This window comes from Thamnophis sirtalis, unplaced genomic scaffold (assembly GCF_051295495.1).
Source record: "Thamnophis sirtalis isolate CommonGarterSnake01/CBP01778 unplaced genomic scaffold, rThaSir2_p1.2 scaffold_9, whole genome shotgun sequence".
NCBI classification, from domain to species: Eukaryota; Metazoa; Chordata; class Lepidosauria; order Squamata; family Natricidae; genus Thamnophis; species Thamnophis sirtalis.
The window spans coordinates 40,281,741-40,301,091 of NW_028261389.1; the positions used below are offsets into that span (position 1 = coordinate 40,281,741).

Consider the following 19,351-nt stretch of genomic DNA (forward strand, 5'->3'; position numbering starts at 1 on the left):
CACGTCATTGAAACTATCTTATACTAAATCAAATCACTGGTCTGCCTAGCCCTGTATTTTCAATTCTACCTTGCAGCAATTTTTAACAATAACAGAGTTGGAAGGGACCTTGGAGGTCACCTAGTCCAACCCCCTGCACACGCCAAGGATTTTTTTCTGGCCCTACCTGCACATGCCAAGGATTAAATCTTAGAACCTGGAAAGTATGAAGCTCCAAATATTCTATATAATAATACAATCTTCTCAGTCCTTTTTAATTTATAACACTGGGAATTTGTAACCAACTAGGTAGGAAAAGAGTCATTCCTAGTTTTATCACATATTTCTAGATGAAGAGTAGAGGATAAATGGGGGGGGGGGGGAGAAAAATAGCCAAGGTGTAGTTTCATCTCAGAAAGAAACAATGGTAATAATACCAAAGGGATTAATGGATATACATCCTCTACTCTTTTTTGTTTCTTTCTGTTTTCTTTTAGTCACTTGCTGTCTTCTAGCATTCTGCATTGGTCTCATATTTGTGCAGCGGTCCGGTAATTATTTTGTAACAATGTTTGATGACTACTCTGCTACACTGCCTCTACTTATTGTGGTCACTTTGGAGAATATTGCAATGAGTTACGTTTATGGAATAGACAAGTAAGTGCACATGCTGCATTCTGTAATATGCAACTCTACTAATAATTCTGAAGGTTGCAATTTTATTGTTCTAAAGGGCAAGGTTGTCCTGCTTATAGGAGTGAGTGGAAGGTGGCAGGGAAAATGAGAGAATAAAGAACACATTTTCTTCCCTCTAAGGATCATTATCTCTGGTAGGCACAAATACCACATGAGTCAACTGTTTGCACTACCAAAATTACATAGATTTATTGAAACAAAAGTCATATACAGTTGTCCCTCTAATATATTACTTAGTTCTAGCATAACCTATATTGGAGATACACATCACTAATTGACAGGAGTTTCTCAAGTATAATACAGACAGGCCAATTAAATTAATAATACTTACCAAAAATTGTCTTGTAGCTGTTTAGTCCAGAAAGATTTTGTAATGTAGAAAGTAGCATGCAAAAAGCAGAAAATAAAATGTCAACCTATAGAATGGAGACAGTCTTACCACACCCACACCCTTGCCTACTTCACACAGAGCTCTTTTATGTTTCTTATTTTGAAAGCTAAAAGTATTAGACTCTGACCAACTGGCTTTCATTAATCTTTTCTGGACTACAATCCAGAATACAATTTGGAGAAAGGTTGAGCTGGTCATGGGTAGTTCTTGATAATAGAAGTTCACTTTTATCTTCTCCTGGTCTTTGGTACATTATTCTTTAAGATAATGTTATAGAGACTGTACTAGATATATACATACATACAGTACATACATCAATATATCAGCTGATAAGGGAGGAGAGCTTGTGGCTTAGAGGCTAATACAACTGCCTAACATGTAAAACAGCCCAGGTTTGAATTCCACTAAGGGTATGGCTAGCTGATGAGAGCTAAATAGCTTGAAATAAATCTATACTAGTCTCCTTTTATTTATTTATCAGCACAAATGCAACACTGAGATAGATAGATAGATAGATAGATAGATAGATAGATAGATAGATAGATAGATAGATAGATAGATAGATAAATAGATAGATACAGATACAGATACAGATACAGATACAGATACAGATACAGATACAGATACAGAGATATGGCCTTGTTATCCATCATAATTTTCAGAAAGGGTTATTTATTGAATAATAAATAAAAATGGAAATGGAAGTTACATTTCCATACATGGAATTGGAATGAGCTGCATAAGTGAGCCAGTAGTGCTTCCTTCCAGCCTTCTCCGAAAACCATGTGCTGCACCAGGAGGCTGAAGTTGGAATTTCTTCCCCCCTTCAACCCGTGCATACCTTGGCAATGGGACTGTTTCTCTCCACCCCCTTTTCCTCTGTTGTCTGCCAGATCGGCGTAGGGGGAATAACCTAGCCTTGCTGCCCATTGCAGCTAGGAATCTCAAAGCCAAGAATGAACATTTGTCTTGTAGCCAGCATTTACATTCAATGGAGGTTACATTGCATTCAAAGATGGTTAGTGCTTGGTTTCTGGATATTTATAGCTTCCTTCAGAGAAGTGCCATAATAGCTGACAAACATTTGTGCTGAAGTTGATAAATATAATTATTAGATACAGTGACATACTTTCCTATGTCTCATGCTATGCATCATAATGAACACTTAGATAAGAAGTATATTTGTGAAGGTAACACTGTATTTTTGAAATTATTGTCTATAATATATATAATTAATACATATACTGTATATTTCATGGGAAAATGTGTATCATTGTTAATATTTTTTAATGTTTAAATTAACTAGAAGGTTTTGCTTTAATTCATATGTTTAGTCCTTCATATATGTTGGGGTGACAACTCTCAGAATTTCCATGGCTATTCATTGGAAGCTAGAATTTTGGGGAAAAATACAATAATTTTTCAATTAATAACATTTCTCCTGTTTTCCAGATTTATGGAAGATTTAAAAGATATGCTTGGCTTTTCACCAAATCAGTTCTATTATTATACATGGAAATATATTTCCCCCATCGTTTTATTATCTTTGCTGGTAGCAAGTATTATCCAGATGGTATTAAGCCCCCCTAGTTACAGTGCATGGATTGAGGACAAGGTGAGTGATGAGAGAGAGAGAGAGAGAGAGAGAGAGGGAGGGAGGGAGGGAGGGAGGGAGGGAGAGGGAGAGGGAGGGAGGGGGAAGGGAGGGAGGATATGTTATAATAAGCATATAGATAAGAAGCAATTTAAAGTTGTAATGTATGTCTCATCCATATTAACACCCAACAGACTATGAGAGAGCATGTTTCCTCACTGAGCATTAGCACTGTAACCTAAAAGTCCTTAAGATTGTCCTGTGGGTAGGAGGGGATAGGACAGAGATGCTGTAGTGCAGGGGTTCCAAGTCCATTGCCTGTTAGGAACCAGGCCGCACAGTGAAGCCTACTGTAAATTGTGCATGCGTGGGGTCTAGGTGGTGCTCTTCTCCTATTCACCAAGTCTTTGGAAAAATTATCTCCCACAAAAGTAGTCCCTTGTGCCAAAAGGATTGGAGACTGCTGCTATAGTGTTGATAGACAGAACTTCCACTCGATCATGCTTACAGGCAAGTGTGGCAGTTCCTAATCGTCATTTTGCTTTCTGCAAGGTCGCAAGAGAAAGCTTTTTAATGTTCATAATGTCCCAAAAAGTAGGAACCATTTTTAGGATTAATCATAAAATTGCTTCCTTCTTTGGATGAATTTGTTATTGAACGCACCATATATGACTAAAACAATAGCCAGTCAACACACATTGACTCGTATTTAGTCTTAGGATACTTAATTACTGCATGCATATATTTCAGAAGTTTTCTGAACTCTGTTTAAAATTCTTAGAAAATGGACCATAAGGTAGCCTTGAACAAAAAACAAACAAACATAAAAGGTATTTAAACTGGAATTTAGAATCACTATCAGCTTTGTTGAAAGGGAGTCACATTATGATTGGATTCTACTTCTTAAGGTATGTGATTCTGGCTGACCCCATGTTTAAGCCATGATGAGAAAACTCTAGCCAGTAGCACCAGGTTAACCTATGAGGCATTTTTACTCACCTGTAAATGCATCTAGTTAAAATCCTCCCCACTTTCAAAGCCTTGGCCCATATGCCCTTCCCAGATAACAGTCATAATTTGGGCCTCACCTTTTCCATCCTAAAAAGTCAATGGGTGTCATGTTGCTTCCTAGGATTGGGATTAAGCCCTCTATAAAATGATAGTTGAAGAGAGAGGACAGTGTTAAGTGTTGGCTTATCATGGAAACAAGGGCTAATGATACTTCTCTTGGACCATGCAGGCAAGCAAGGAATTGCAGAACTACCCAACATGGGGCCTGATTGTTTGCTTCTCTCTAATTGCTCTGGCAATGCTCCCTGTCCCTGTTGTCTACTTGATTCGCCGCTGCAACCTTATTGATGACACTTCAGGTAGTTTGGCAGCCGTTTCCTATAAAAGAGGGCACATTATCAAGGAACCAGTGAATCTCGAGGGAGATGATACCAGCCTGATCCATGGAAAGAGTCCAAGTGAAGGGCCTTTTCCAACCTTTGGCAAAAACATTTACCGAAAACAGTCTGGCTCTCCAGCAGTGGACACCGCCCCCAATGGTCGTTATGGTATTGGCTACATAATGGCAAACATGTCAGATATGCCAGAGTCTGACTTGTAGCTGCTAAGCAGTATTGATGTCTCTGCTTCTATTAAGCTACTGAACATTTGTTCTCTTAAGAGAAGTGATCTGCTTCCCTTACCAGAGTGCAATCTCAGGTGCCCCATGACTGCATCCTTCAAAATATCGTGACATGTGGTACAGAAAGCTTGAAAAAAATTCCCTTTGGCTTGATTTTCTGGTTTCCATTTGTACTGAAGGGAATGCACATAACTATAAATTAGTGATGGCCTAGCTTTGTCAAAAATGCCAATTTTTAAGACAAAATTATTTTTGCATTTAATTTGAAATTTTTCTATCTTTAAAGTACAGGTGTTACCTCAGTTTGTAGCAATTTTTTAAGTGAATTCATATTTCTCTACTGCTGTAATTGGAAAGTCCTCCTTTGTTCCCACAATTTAAATCCCCTTCTGTGTACTGGAAAAATTAGTTCCAAAGAATTCACCAAGCCTGTATTTACTGCACTTATTTGTACATATGTTTTGTAGATACTCTATACTTTTTTTAAGCTATCACAGTTGCTTAGGCTACTTGCTGAGTTTTAAGAAAAGGAAACAACATTTACCCTGCAGATTATTTTCTTACACGTAATAGCTGTATAGAGTAGTAGTATTAGACTACCAAGTATGATTATGCTGGAAACTCAGAATTCCTCAGCCTCTGGGGAACTGCATATGATGTGGCTGTATTTTACATACTGTATTTGGTTTTTCAGTGTGAAAATGATATAAGCATGAGTCGCTCTGAGACTCTTACAAAACTGTGCAGATTCTGCATTTTTCTAAGCTGTGTGCCTAAAATAAACAACAAAAAACCCCTCTTCCTAATATTTATTGTGGTTACAAGATTACATACATTATATTTATATACAATATACTTGTAATGTACATATGTATAATAATAATGTATGTAACTGCTTCAACCTTGAAGCAAGATGGCTTTTAAAAAAATATGTTTTGCTTCTGTTTTCATGCAGAGGAAATCTCCTCAACCCCGTCAATAATCATCAACAACTGTATTTAAACTAAGAATAAAAGAGTGGAAAATGATTCCTTTGTATTTTCTGTAATGTGGCTACGTGTGTGTCTCAAAAAAATATCAGAGAAGTAGTTAAATACCTTGAAGAAACTTGGCCCTGTGTTTCAAAGCCATTCATTCTCACATTGTCCCAATAAGAAAGACAATCCCTCCTAGATTCTTCAGGTAGCATCACTAACTGGAGATAATGTGTAATTGTAATCTATCAATAGCAATAGCAATAGCAGTAGACTTATATACCGCTTCATAGGCCTTTCAGGCCTCTCTAAGCGGTTTACAGAGAGTCAGCATATTGCCCCCAACAATCTGGGTCCTCATTTTACCCACCTCGGAAGGATGGAAGGCTGAGTCAACCCTGAGCCGGTGAGATTTGAACCGCTGACCTGCTGATCTAGCAGTAGCCTGCAGTGCTGCATTTAACCACTGCGCCACCTTGGCTCTTGAAGTTGCCAGGTTGGGTAAAGTTGATATAACCAGTTTTGGTAGAGTAATAGGAATTACATTCTTCTTACTGATTTAATATTACCAGCTCATTGTTTCTGCTTCTCTCCTAAGAAAGAATTCTGGGCATATCTCTTAAGAACATGTAAACATGCATAGAACACTTGAAATTATTATTTATTTATTGTCATTTCATTTAAGTAATATTTTTCTCAGAGAGAAAAGAACAGGGGGGCTTAATATAGGATAACATAAAATATGTTTTTACAATAGCCCATTGTAACTTCTGTGCTTGAGATCACAGAAGTTGGGAAGCAGCTGATAGGATGGATGAACGACATCTTGAAACCTTTATTTCTCCTGTTGCATAGTTTATATACATGCCATACATTCAAAATGTGAATATTTCTGTGTAAGTAAGGATGATATATTAATTCATTCCTTTTAGAATGATCACCCTAAAGCTCTGCAGAAGTCTCAGGGGACAGCTCATTCTAACAGCTATGTTATGAAGTAATCCAGGAGAGCTACTCATGGTTCTTTTACAACAATTCCACGCCAAGACATTCCTAATAATCCAAAACCCAATTGACCATGGAAATGCCTCAGACTTTCATACTGGGCTGCAGAAATGGAAGAACTCTCATAACCATTAAATATAACCATTAAATGGCTGCAAAAAACGCCATAACTTTTATTTGTCATTGCCATGTATTTGTAATCTAAATTTTATCTATCAAAACAAATCACAAGGACAAAAGATGGCCAGCATTAGCATTCAAAGATATTGGCAATACATTCCCATACACCAGGGGTGGGTTTCTGCTGGTGTTACTGCTGGTTGCCTTTAAATAGGTCTGTGCATGTGCAGAACATTAAAAAAAGTAAAAAAAACTTGCCACTGTGACCGGGGAACCGGTTCGGGGGCATGGCGAGCCTGCCATTGCTAGCAGTTCGGCAACTCAGTCACCATTTCCACTACCGGTTCAAACTGGTAGAAACCTGTAGCAACCCACCTCTGCCATACACCTATGTACTGTATGTATAGTCTTGCCCACTTCTGAATACAGTTGGGAGCACATATTTTGAGATTATATGTGCTGCTTTGCCTGCATAAATTTGTGCACATTTTACTAGGCGTTGGCTGCTCTTTGCAAAGTCTATATGCAGAGATAACCTGACAAGCAACTTCAAGATGTTTTCCACAATATTCTTCAAGGTTCTGCCCAGAAGGTCTTATTCCATGGAACCTATGACTTGAATTCTTAACAAGGTTATTTTCCTAATTACTGTTGCCTAGATATTTGGATAGTCTGATAAAGACTTCTTGCTGGGCTCATTTCTATCTTAAAACTCTTTATTTAGCCATTTGATATCAAAGAGTTCCACAGACATTGTAAACCTGGAAAGCTAGCATTCAGGAATAGCAATAGTACTTAGACTTTTATACTGCTTCACAGTGCTTCACAACCCTCTCTAAGAAGCTTACAGAGGCAACATATTGCCCCCAACAAGCTGGGTCCTCATTTTAATGACCTTGGAAGGATGGAAGGTTGGATTAACCTTGAGCCGGTGAGACTCGAACTGCCAAACTACTGGCAATATGCAGTCAGCAGAATTAGCCTGCAATACTGCATTCTAACCACTGCGCCACCATGGTTGATGAAAAACAAAAATGACTGATATATTATCTTTCGACAATATATTCTCTTTATGGAGATAATATATACCCTTTGTCAATTCTATTTATTGATAGTTTTATTTACTTTGACCATGTGTCTATTATGGTCATCATCACAGTTTGTTGGCATTCCTTTTATAAGTCTGATCATTCTCTCTGAAGAGTTCTTCAATTTGTTTTTACTGAATTTGTATTATTTAGCATGATTCAGTGGCTGCGTCCAGATAGGGCTTCTCCTAGCAGCATAGGTCTTATTTGTCATGATTTGGAGGAGTCTAGATAATAACCTCCATTTATAATTTTCATCTTTTTTCTTACATGAATGAAAATCTACTAAGGAGGAAAACACACTAGTTGTAGAAACTCTTATAATTGGGGATCTTAGGAGCAGTTCAGTTGAATGCTGCTGCAAGTTCTATTTTTTTAAAGAAAACTTAAGTAGAAACCTTCTTTCTATCCTCTTTGTTTACTCCTTTGAGAGACAAATGCCAACAAAATGTATGTGCAAGACATGTGTGATAATTAAATGATTGCTGTCAGAGACAAAGTACTAAAATAAGCTAGAATGATTGATCAAGATAGATTCCAATGTAGCTATTTCTCAGACCAGCCAAGACCTTAACAGGTACTGAAATTCAAGTGAGGGGCTGTGTAATGCCATACTCAAACTATTGAGCATAGGTTATCCCAGTGGTGGGTATCAAAAATTTTTTAGAACCTATTCTGTAGGTGTGGCCTGTTTTGTGGGACTGGCTCGGCAGTCATGTGACTGGGTGGGCATGGCCAACTTGGAAAATAAGGTGAAACTCACTTAGCAGCGCTCTTGCTTAGCAACCAAAATTTTGGGCTTAATTGTGGTCATAAGTTCTCTTTCTTTTTCTTTCTTTCTTTCTTTCTTTCTTTCTTTCTTTCTTTCTTTCTTTCTTTCTTTCTTTCTTTTCCTTTTGCCAAAGCCCAATTTCTCTGCCGCTCGGCAGGTGACCTGGTGGGTGTATGAAGTGTTGGGCACACCATGGAAGGCACGCAGGTCACGCACACACACACACAGAGACACACTGCGCTTGCCGCAATGCAAGGCACTTGTGTAATGGGGACTGGATTAGCTGAGAAGATCCAGAAGAAAAAGAAGCTTCTCTTTCTCTGCTGCCGCAGCTCGCAAAAAAGCCAGGGATGATGGCCAATGCTCCCCCCTCACCGCTTTCCCGGTCAGCCACCCAGCCAAGCAGGGCTGCAGCTGGTGGGCCATGGTAAATGAAAAGAGGTGGCTGTCAAAAAGAAGAGAGCAGCACACGCCACATGGGCTTGTTCAACATCCAAAGAAGGAACAGGAGGCAAGGATTCGGTTGTTGGACAAGCCCATGTGGTGCATGCTGCTCTCTTTGACAGCTGCCTGGTTTCCAATGAAGGGGGTGGGGAATCCATGCGATTTCCTCCCTCTGATTGTATTCTCCACCGCCTTCACTGGAAATGAGGTGGCTGTCAAAGAGAAGGGAGCGTGCGCCACATGGACTTCTCCCAATCCTCTGCTCTGGCAAAGGAAGTGGGTGGGCAGGGCAAGCCTGGTGCTGACAGGCGGGGGATGTGAGTGGCAACTGGGTAGGTGGGGGAAGAGAGTGGTGACTGGGTGGGCAGGGGGAGTGAGCAGGGGGTGGCAGCCCAAGGGATAGAACATTCCGGTACGGGGCCTCCGGAAGAACAAGTATGGGAAGGCACGCTAAATTTCACCAACCGATATGCTCATACCGGTCTGTACCGGCTGAAACCCACCCCTGGGTTATACCTTCATGCCAAGCATGTATTAGTGACTGTTGATCCTGGGAATGGCAAAATGTTACAGAGGGACATTCTATTTGTATCATACTTCATGGACGAGGTACTTTAACATACATTTGGAAGCTTGCATAACATCTGAAACTCACAGGCTATATGAAGGTGTCTTCATGTACAAATATTCTTTTTAACACTCACCATCATATCCTTGTAGTAGTTCATGCTGAATGTACAAATGGGTGTGATTGAAATGCCAAAGAACAAGCTGTGTATATCCTTATTTGGACTGGAAGACTGACATTGAAATTTTGCTTGACTTTAAAGCCTGGATAGTAATAAAAATAACCATTTTCTTGCAGCTAAAATTGGGGCGGGGGAGAGTAGGAGGAGCACAAGGGAACAGTAGTTGAAACAGGCCCAAGAGAATAAAGATATGAATAACACCAAGAATCTACTTGAAAGAAGTTACAAGCTAACTTTAAATAAATCAGCAGGTGAAATGAAATTCATGTGTTTTATTAAATTTTTATTGAAGACAGGCAGCTGATTCTGGAACATTTGCCTTTGAGAAATCAATCAACACATACCTCAAGCTACTTTTACTTATAATTATTTCAGTGTAAGTAATAGACTCCAACATATAATGAATGTAAGGAACTGAGCCTTTTCTTATCCATCACTAGCTCACAATGTTTAAATAATTTAAAAAATGCTTCAAATTCTAAGGAATTTATGAAATATCTGTCAGATTCCGAAGGGTTAATGAAAACAGTCAAACACAGAAACAGTTTGCAAATGCAGTTTGTATTCTTCCTCCAGCATGAACTGACCAACAAAGCATAAGGCAATGAGTAAATTGTCAGAGCTGCCATCCTGTGCTTCCCACCACCTTTTATAGTTACATTGGTAATTAAGATAAACCGCACCACACGCGTGTGCACACCCATCACCTTGTGACCCAGAGCAAAAACCACCCGGCAATTAATCATGGATTGTCAGTTTGTAGTTTCTTCAGCTTGTGGAGGAGGGAAGGTGAGTCTTTGCAGCTGGTCCAGTCTTCTCCCCTGAATGGCAGCTCTGGGCTCGCCGGAGCTGACAATATCTTCAAAAAAGAGAAAGAAAAATATCTCATAGTCTTTTTTCACAGGGGAAGAAAACTTCCAGGAAAATGCAAGATTGATTTGAGATAAATATTATTATTTATCAGATGTTATTGTTAAGTATTAAAATAAGTATTTAATTAATTCTTTATTTTGGCAATTTTAGTTTCTCATGGAGTTCTGGTAGTCATGATATTATTATTTTATCTTTAAAAGAAAATTTTCAGAATTTCTTAATGTTTAAGAAATTTATCTTCTATTATTTCCCATTAGTTGTCATTCATTTGATTATATATTTCTGAGCAGAAAAGAATTTTGTTTAATCACTTTAGGATTGAATGGTAACTTATGTGTTTAATTAGAATAAGAAGGTGGCTGAGTAGACTGAGTGAATATCTTATCTTCTTGTATTGAGGCTGTTTAATCTGGGCTGCAGAAGTCAAAATAATTACTAGGTGGCAGAAAACATAAATGCAATATTCTAGCAGTTTGCTGCTATCAACTACTCATCTAATTTTATCTAATGTTATCAGCCTCTTTCTGTGATAATTGGGAAATCATGGATTGTACTGCCAAGGATTGAACCCAAATAACTACAGATTAATCAATCTAATGTCATTCCTGAACAAAACTGTGGAACACATAATGAAACAAGTGGCTTTTAGAATAGAATTCATGACTTGATAGAAGCCACCATGAGTTTATCAAGAAAAAATTCATTGCAAATAACCTGGTCTCCTTTTTTGAGAGAGTGTACAGTTTAGTGGGACTGAAATGCAGTGGGCATATTATGTTTCTATTTCTGCAGAAGATTTGATAAAGTCTTCTATGAGATACTAATAAAGAAGATAGCAAATACGGGACTACACTAAAGGATAAAAATAATTTGACCATTTTTATCTATGAATCTACATCTTTAGTTCATTATTAAGTGGAAGGAGATGCCAAGTATATTTCATGAATTCATTCCAAGATTCAGTGTATTTATTACTGACTAAAAGCAAAAGTGTGGGATGGGAACAACCATATTGGACAACAAGATCTGGGTATTTTTGTGATCTTGAGCAAAAGAAATGATGCTGCTATAAAGAATGAACACAGTCCTTGGTGGTGTCAACAGAAGCAAAGCATTAAGATCAAAGGAAGTCATTATTTGTCTTGGCTATATACTGGTCACACTACACTTAACATATTTCATCTAGTTGTGAGCAACATATTTTAAGAATTACTGTGAAAAACTGGACCATGTTCAGAAGAAACAGTTCACCTAGAAGGAGAAATTTAATCAGTTGGAGTTGTTGGGTATGTTTGCCTTGGAGAGGAGAAGATTACAGATAGACATAATAACACTCTTCAAATATTTGAAAGGCTATTAATTAGAATAATTTTTCATTGTTGTTCCAAAATATCAGAAAGACAAGAAGTAGATTGAATGACAAAGTACCAGATTGCAGACATTAGGAAAATTTTCCTAGTGGCAAGAAGTGTTCAACATAGAACAAAATACCTTGACATGTGCTGGACTTTTCATCTGTGGAAATATTTCAACAGACATTGGATAGCTCGCTCTAGATGTTCAAACTAGGATAATATATTGATTAAAATTTCGTGCATTGCTTTTTAAATATAAAATCTTATCCAAACATTCTTAGGGAAAGTAGTTGAAATGGTAAAGATCAGAAAATTTCAATATTCTCTAGAGATTCATTTAGATCTGTAATATACTTTTTAAAATGTACAGTAAGAGGTTGGTCAGCCTTTTAGTGTAATGCAGTTCTACTTTCAATACATTAATTTTATTATTTCATGGTTTACCATAAGATGTTTTAATGGCTTTCATTTGGTATTTTTATGGTTGAATGTTTTATTTCTTTTGTTTTAATCTGCTCTCTATATCATTTTGTTGTAGATGCATGAATTGCTTTGCTGCATTTTATTTTTATTATTCCTGTTAAGTCTACTCTCCCTCCCTAGGTGTTTTATGTAGAAAAATGGGACATAAACTGAATCAAACTATCAATCAACAGGAAAGGCAAGATACACTTTGCCTTGAGGCTATTGATACCTCCATGAAAATGAAAAAAAAACCACAAGTGCATGACCACAATAGGATTAAGTAAATTTTTGCTAAAGAAGAATGATGATAGAATTGCATACTGTGATAGATTCCCCTATAATCTATCCATAGTGAAAAAGATTGGGTGAATTTTGCAAAAGTTTACTCAAAAAGGCTGTAAAATGTACAATGATAATAAAAGCTATACTAAACTAAAACTAGGATTTCATATCTGGGCTACATAAATCTGGAAGAAACTCTGCTGACATACCCATGTTTTAAGGGATTTTCAGAAGGATGGTGGCATGACAGAAAAAGCCCACAGATGAAATTCTTTCATAGATGGCGACTCCAGAATACTTCTTGTGATGGTTAGCCATCACTGGTATAGATGCTTTGAATTCAGAATGCATCAGATGTTTGTTACAGTGAAAACTGTAACAGGAGAAACTCTTTCAAAACTAAATGTACTTTCTATTACTTTCAGCATTTAAAATTTCAACTCATGGTATTATTGCAGTGGTGATCCTAACTGTATAGATTTGTTGAAAATTGTTTTGTTTTGATGGGAAGTATCAATTGTTGTAAAAGGACTACTAGAAGCAATTGATTTTCTAGAAGGATAGTCATGTTACTCTGTAAGGGCAAACAATGTGTTTTGAAAGTAATGGGAATGATAAAACAGTTTTGTGCTATAGCTAGAATTCAAAGGAGATATGAATTATTGTAGAGAACACTGTGTTCAATTCTTGTTTATATTTGTGATGGTAGATAAATTGGCAAATTGTTCCAAAGGAAGTGGTTTTCTTTTCCTACCGAGTTGTTTGTCATTGACTTTTAAATCAAGTCAATCTGTTTATATAAGAGAAAATATTGTCTTGAATTGCAATGTAGCTATTAACTCATTTTCACTGCTTTGCAACATAGTGAACAATATTTTATTCCACAGCTGGTGGCAGTAGCAAGCCATGAATTGAATGTAGACAGAACAGTTTTAAATTTGGGTGCACAATTTATTAGAATTCACTAAAATAATATGAGACGTCCTTTGTTTCATTAGTCCTTTTTGTAGTCATTTTTCTCCTTCTCCTCTCTAGGTCCATCTGGGTATTCAACCCCATCTATTGTGCCAATTCAATTCTTTCTCTTTCTCTGTTTCACCTAAGAGTCCTCATGCTATCATCTGCTTAACTGTTCTGATGCTGTCTGGACAAATGAAATATCTGTCATTGCAAAATTACTCGCTAGGATATCAGAAGTGGCAATTTGGGAGTTGATAAGAGGTGTATAACTCTACAGCATTCATTACTGTCCTCTAGCCTGAATCTATTGCTGTTTTTTGTCTTATTTTACACATAGGCAGGCTTGTTGAAGCTATGTTGCAGATAATGACAGCTCTTAACTAGAAGCAATTTGAAGCCTGTTCAACAGATTGTACTTGTCCTCTCTGTGTGTATGTTTGTGTGTGTGTAATACTATAGAGGGAGGGAGGGAGGGAGGGAGGGAGGGAGGGAGGGAGGGAGAGAGAGAGAGAGAGAGAGAGAGAGAGACAGAGAGAGACAGACAGAGACAGACAGAGAGAGAGAGAGAGATTTACTTGTCACATTGCACTTACTTCAATCTTTCTCCCTATTCATTCATGGTTGTGAAACCAATATCAGGATGGAGTTAATGGCTGCTTGATAGCACTGTTTAGATATCTGGGTATATGGAAAACAGTCATTTTTCATAATCAGAACTAAACTTGCCAGTGTAGAGTCTTAAATTACTTGTTGACACTGACTTAGTCTTGTGCTATAAAGGAATATGCTCTTCCCACCTCCTTTTATATACCATAGGCAGATTTGCTTGCACATCTCTATAAGTGTTCCTTCCACATGCACAGTTACATTTCCAGCAGCACAATTCCCCTCTATTTGTATTGTGACACTTTTATTCTGCCTCCTGGCAGTGGAAGGTTAAAGCTTTTGTCTGTTTCCTTCTATAATGGAAGATTTTCCTCCCTTTGCATCTCAATGCATCTGGGTTTCAGGATGTCAGATCAAACTGCGTATCTTACCTTTCTCCTTCCAAATAACTGTAAATACAGCTGAACAGAGGAGCAAACATGAAAAATAAAGCAGGAAAGTGGTTAACAATAAACCATTCTGTCTAGAGCAGGGGTGTCCAACCCATGGCTCAGAGACTTTATGCAGCTCTGGCATAATGGTTATTAATGTCTTTTGTTTTAATGTTATAATAAAAATATAAAATAATAAAAGAATTTTATTATGTATATACATTACTGTTACATACTGATAGACAGTATAGTAGTTTCCACCAAGGTCCTCTGATACAGCGGGAAAATACTCAAAGGCAATTGGCCAAGCTGCTTGACAGTTCCCTATAAAAGGGCTGCTGGCAAACCGAGCGGCTGCTGGATTGTACATAGTTGAAAACAATAAAGAGTTGTTATTTGCTGCTATGCCTGAGTCTGCCTCATCCATTCATTATATACTTAATAAATGTGCACAAGACAGTCCCTCTTTACTCAATGTGGCAAGCCAGAATGTTGGTTACTCATGGTTTAGAGCACTATGTTATAAATAAAGAGAATAAAGTGTAATTGAAGGCAGCTGATATTTTCTACATGGAAATGCTTGTTAGACTGTAAGTAGGTAAGGTGCCTCAGAAATCTGTATGATTTATTTGCTATCTATGAGCAGTATACAAACAGTAAAACAGGCATGAAATTAATATTTTCTTGTTAATTGTTTCCTCTGGAGTCACATTCCTTTGATCAACCATGTTGATCAATGAATGAATATGAATATTTTCTTGTTAATTGTTTCCTCTGGAGTCACATTCCTTTGATCAACCATGTTTTAACCATCATCACTAGAATGCTATTCTTCTGTGATTACTGACAAATTCAGAATCATGCAGTTCTTCGAGGCTATATTGCTTAGCTTAACAAACCACACAAACTGCCCAACACTTTTTTGTATTCCTCATTCCAAAGAGCAGGCACAATGAGCAAAGAAGCACACTTCCTGGATCCCAAAATTTCTTGGGGAATAGGGGAATGTATTCTTAACCATGTTTGCTCTCTTCTGAAAAGGCTTCCCATGAATCAGTTAAAAATAAGACCATGCATGCATGAAAAAATCAAGTTTGAAAACATGTATGAGCCATCTTAGAAGAAGAAAATGCTGAATTTTGAGGAGAAAAATAACTTTCAGGTTTTATTCTATCTGTACAGAGGAAAGCTTGTGGCTCACTTTGTATGCAGAAGACCCTAAGATGAAGTCTAAGCATCTGCAGATAGTATTGGGAAAGAAATCTGGTCTAAAATCTAGGAAAACATTGCAGGTAATGAAACATGACTGAATTATATGAAGATATTGGCTGGGTTGGTATAAACCAGCATCCTGCATTCATTGACTTTTTCATATTTCAAGTAATGCTTTTGCCTCTGAATTTTTATGCCTTAGTTCATCACTATCTTTGAGAAATCTTCTTTAAAAAAAGTTTTAGCTTTACAACATTTGATTTGATTGACCATAATCATCCAGCAAAGTAAGGTTGATTACTGAATTAACCTGTTGTGTGTGGCTTCACATAATAGATTGAACCATAAGTTAGCCAAATGGGCTTGATTAATACAGTATTCTAAACCAAGATTTAAATGTTCAGATATAGTTGCAAGATATTTGACAACCAAGCTTTAAAGAATACTTAGCTGTTCCAAACAATGGCATAAGATAACAAAGTGGGCTGAGAAAAAGCACTATGTAGGGGTAAGACTAATAATCAGATCAAATAAAGATTATGTTTCTTACATGCCTCATTTTGTCCCATCAATGAGGTCCCTCTTTTAATATAAGGAAAGGTGTTATACCTCATTAAAACATTAGCTGCTATTATACAAATACATATCATATAGGAGAAGGGACAGGCTTCATTAACCCATTGGCCAAGGAATTGCTGCTGGTGGGTTTCCTGAGAAGAGCCTTTTCTGCCATGGTTCCTGCTCTTTGAAACAATATGTCCCATGAAGTGAGATCCACTGACACCCTCTTGGACTTCAAAAAGAGCTTGTAAACCTGGCTATGCCAGTTGGCTGGAGGCCCCCAATAGGAACTTCCAATTTTGGAGGTGACTAGTAGATTAGGAGAAGATCCCACCTCCACCTTGTCTACACATGGGTTCTTTTAAACCGCTTTGTTGTTAATTTTAATGTTTTAACTGTTAATGCCCAATATTTTACTGTTTTTAGCATTTTAGTTGTTTTATGCTATTATTTATGGGATTGAAAGCTACACAGAGTTGCTTGATGGGCAACATATAAATTTATTAAATAATAAATACATCACCTGTAATTATAAGAAATATGTCAAAGAGATGAATAACTGATTTCACTTAGCCACCCCCAAAATTTGTAAGGCACCATTATAGCTTCCTTCTTTAATTCTTAGCTTTCCAGTCCATTGACACTGGGTGTGGGGGTGGGGTGTCCTATCAATCCCACTTTTGAAACTATGGGAAATTAAGATTCAACAAGACACTCTATCATATATTGTACTAACATTGCTGGTATAATTCCCATTTGTACCATGTCTTTTGTTGAGGTGAAACTGTTTTTTAAAAAATGGGGATATTTAATGCGACAGAAATACGAAGAAAAGAACAGTAACAGCGAAAATAACCTCAGAGGGAAAGGAAATAGAAATGTTTTCAACTTAGTCATTGCTACAGGTTTGAGATTCAAATAGATCTCATGTGCAAATAAAACTGAGCTAAGTGCCTGGAGGTCATCCATCCATCATAAAAAATAACAATATTGACAGACAAAGAACACATACTTTCATGCTAGCATCCAAATCAGACTGGAGAAGGAACAGTTTTTAATGCTTCCCACATAATGAAATCCCCAACACTCCAGCAGAACTGGGATGAAGCAGAGAAAGCTGGAAATATTGATAACATATTCCTCTGTAGTTTTTTTTTGTTTTGTTCTTAGCATATAAACACTAGTTGATCATTATTATGTTAAGAGCCAAGGTGGCGCAGTGGTTAAATGCAGCACTGCAGGCTACTGCTAGATCAGCAGGTCAGCGGTTCAAATCTCACCGGCTCAGGGTTGACTCAGCCTTCCATCCTTCCGAGGTGGGTAAAATGAGGACCCAGATTGTTGGGGGCAATATGCTGACTCTCTGTAAACCGCTTAGAGAGGCCTGAAAGGCCTATGAAGCGGTATATAAGTCCACTGCTATTGCTATTGCTATTGTAATCCAACATATTCTTAGAATTAATGAAATGTTTTTCCCACACCTCCCTCGCAAATTCCTTAATGATTAAACTGAAATGCAACCTTCTTAGTATTTTAAATCTTCTTAAGATAACTATTTTAATATGGATTTTAATTAACTTCAGTTTCTTCAAAGTACATAATTAATATCTTTAGCCTATTGACAGAACTGGAACAGACTTTTTAGAGAAGAACCAGATCTTGTCAATAGCTAAATTCTGAAATGGTCACTTACCTAAGAAGCACAGATTTTTTAAAATGGAATTTGCAATGATCAAGTTCCTTCTGTATGTCTACCCTGTATCAAGCGAACATCTTCCACAGCAAATATTATTACCTCTAAAGCTAAGTGACAGAAGCATTTGTTCCTCTGATTGCTTTTTCTGGGAAAATGTCATATTACGATAGTAGAAATGTGTGGTTGTTGCCATGAGTTCAATAACCAGCCTTCTTTTCTAGGTGAAACTGCCATTCATACAAGTCACCACAGATTCCAGCATTTGTATACAACCTTGTATTATCTCAGAAAAGCTAAGTTTGGTTAAACCTGTTTAGCATTTGGATGAGAAACCACAAGGATCCCAAAATGTGTACGTTAGACTGGATATAAACCAGTAGTGGGTTCTGGCAGGCATTACTACTGGTTCACTAGTGTGTGCACTATGGGCATGTCCATGCTGCACGCATATGCACAATGCAATTAAAATTGTTCTGCGCATGCACACAGCCAAAAAACAAGATGCTGCTGCTGCTGCCCAGGAAACCGGTTCAGGGACATGGCAGGCCTGGGTCACTGCCAGTTCCAGTGACCCAGGCTGCCAAACCACTACTGGTTCAGCAGAACTAGTCTGAACCGGTAGGAACCCACCACTGATATAAACATTGGCCACTTCTATTTTGTGGCTGAGAAAATATAATGGATGTAAAATAACCAGGAGAAGCTTGGTTCAAAACAGACTTTGTTTATCCTTAAAAAGTCCCAAATAGCAAATAAGGTAGGCAGGTGTTAAAGTAGATATCCATGGTTGTCTAATACTCTCTTCTAATTGGATTAAAACATAACAAAGACTTTAAAAAAAAAATCTGGAGTTTTGACAGTAACACTTTTTTTAGGGAAGGTTGATGAGAAGGTGGACAGACTGCAGATTCACAGATCCCTGGGGGAAGTGGATTATTCAGATGAAGAGTCCCCAAACTCTGCAGCTCATTTAGTTTAGTTTACTTTATTGCCATTGCATCTTCAGTGTACATTATAACTATAAAAATAAAACTGTTGTAAAACTGTTGTATAGTCAATTGAATATACAACAATATACAATTGAACTGAAAACCTGATATTCAATATAGAATTGAACTGAAAACCTAATATTGCATTAATATTGCACTATACAGCAGAATATGATTACTGCCCTAGGATAGAAGCTGTTATTCAGCCTATTTGTCCTTGTTTTTCTTATCCTGTACCATCTGCCAGATGGTAATAGTTCAATGAAGTGTGCCCAGATGAGATGGATCTTTAAGAATGTTTTGAACTTTCTTAAGGCAGTGGGAGCTATAAAGCTCTTCCAAAGAGGGGAGAGGGCAACCAATGATCCTCTGGGCAATGACATTAACCCTCTGGAGTGCTGTCCTATCTGCCACTTTGCAATTGGCAAATCATACACAGGTGCAGTAAGTTAAAACACTCTCTATGGTGCAGTGGT

General features: G+C 37.5%; 1 protein-coding gene across 1 annotated transcript in view; it reads left to right on the forward strand.

The window, feature by feature from the left end:
• The window catches only part of SLC6A15 (solute carrier family 6 member 15), a 43,080-nt gene extending 37,759 nt beyond the window's left edge, over positions 1-5,321 (forward strand). The window contains exons 10-12 of the mRNA XM_014074399.2: positions 477-636; positions 2,519-2,681; positions 3,901-5,321. Coding sequence (XP_013929874.2) covers positions 477-636; positions 2,519-2,681; positions 3,901-4,272 — 695 coding nt within the window. The 3' untranslated portion in view covers positions 4,273-5,321. The remainder of the gene's footprint in view (positions 1-476; positions 637-2,518; positions 2,682-3,900) is intronic.
• Positions 5,322-19,351: the final 14,030 nt, after the last annotated feature.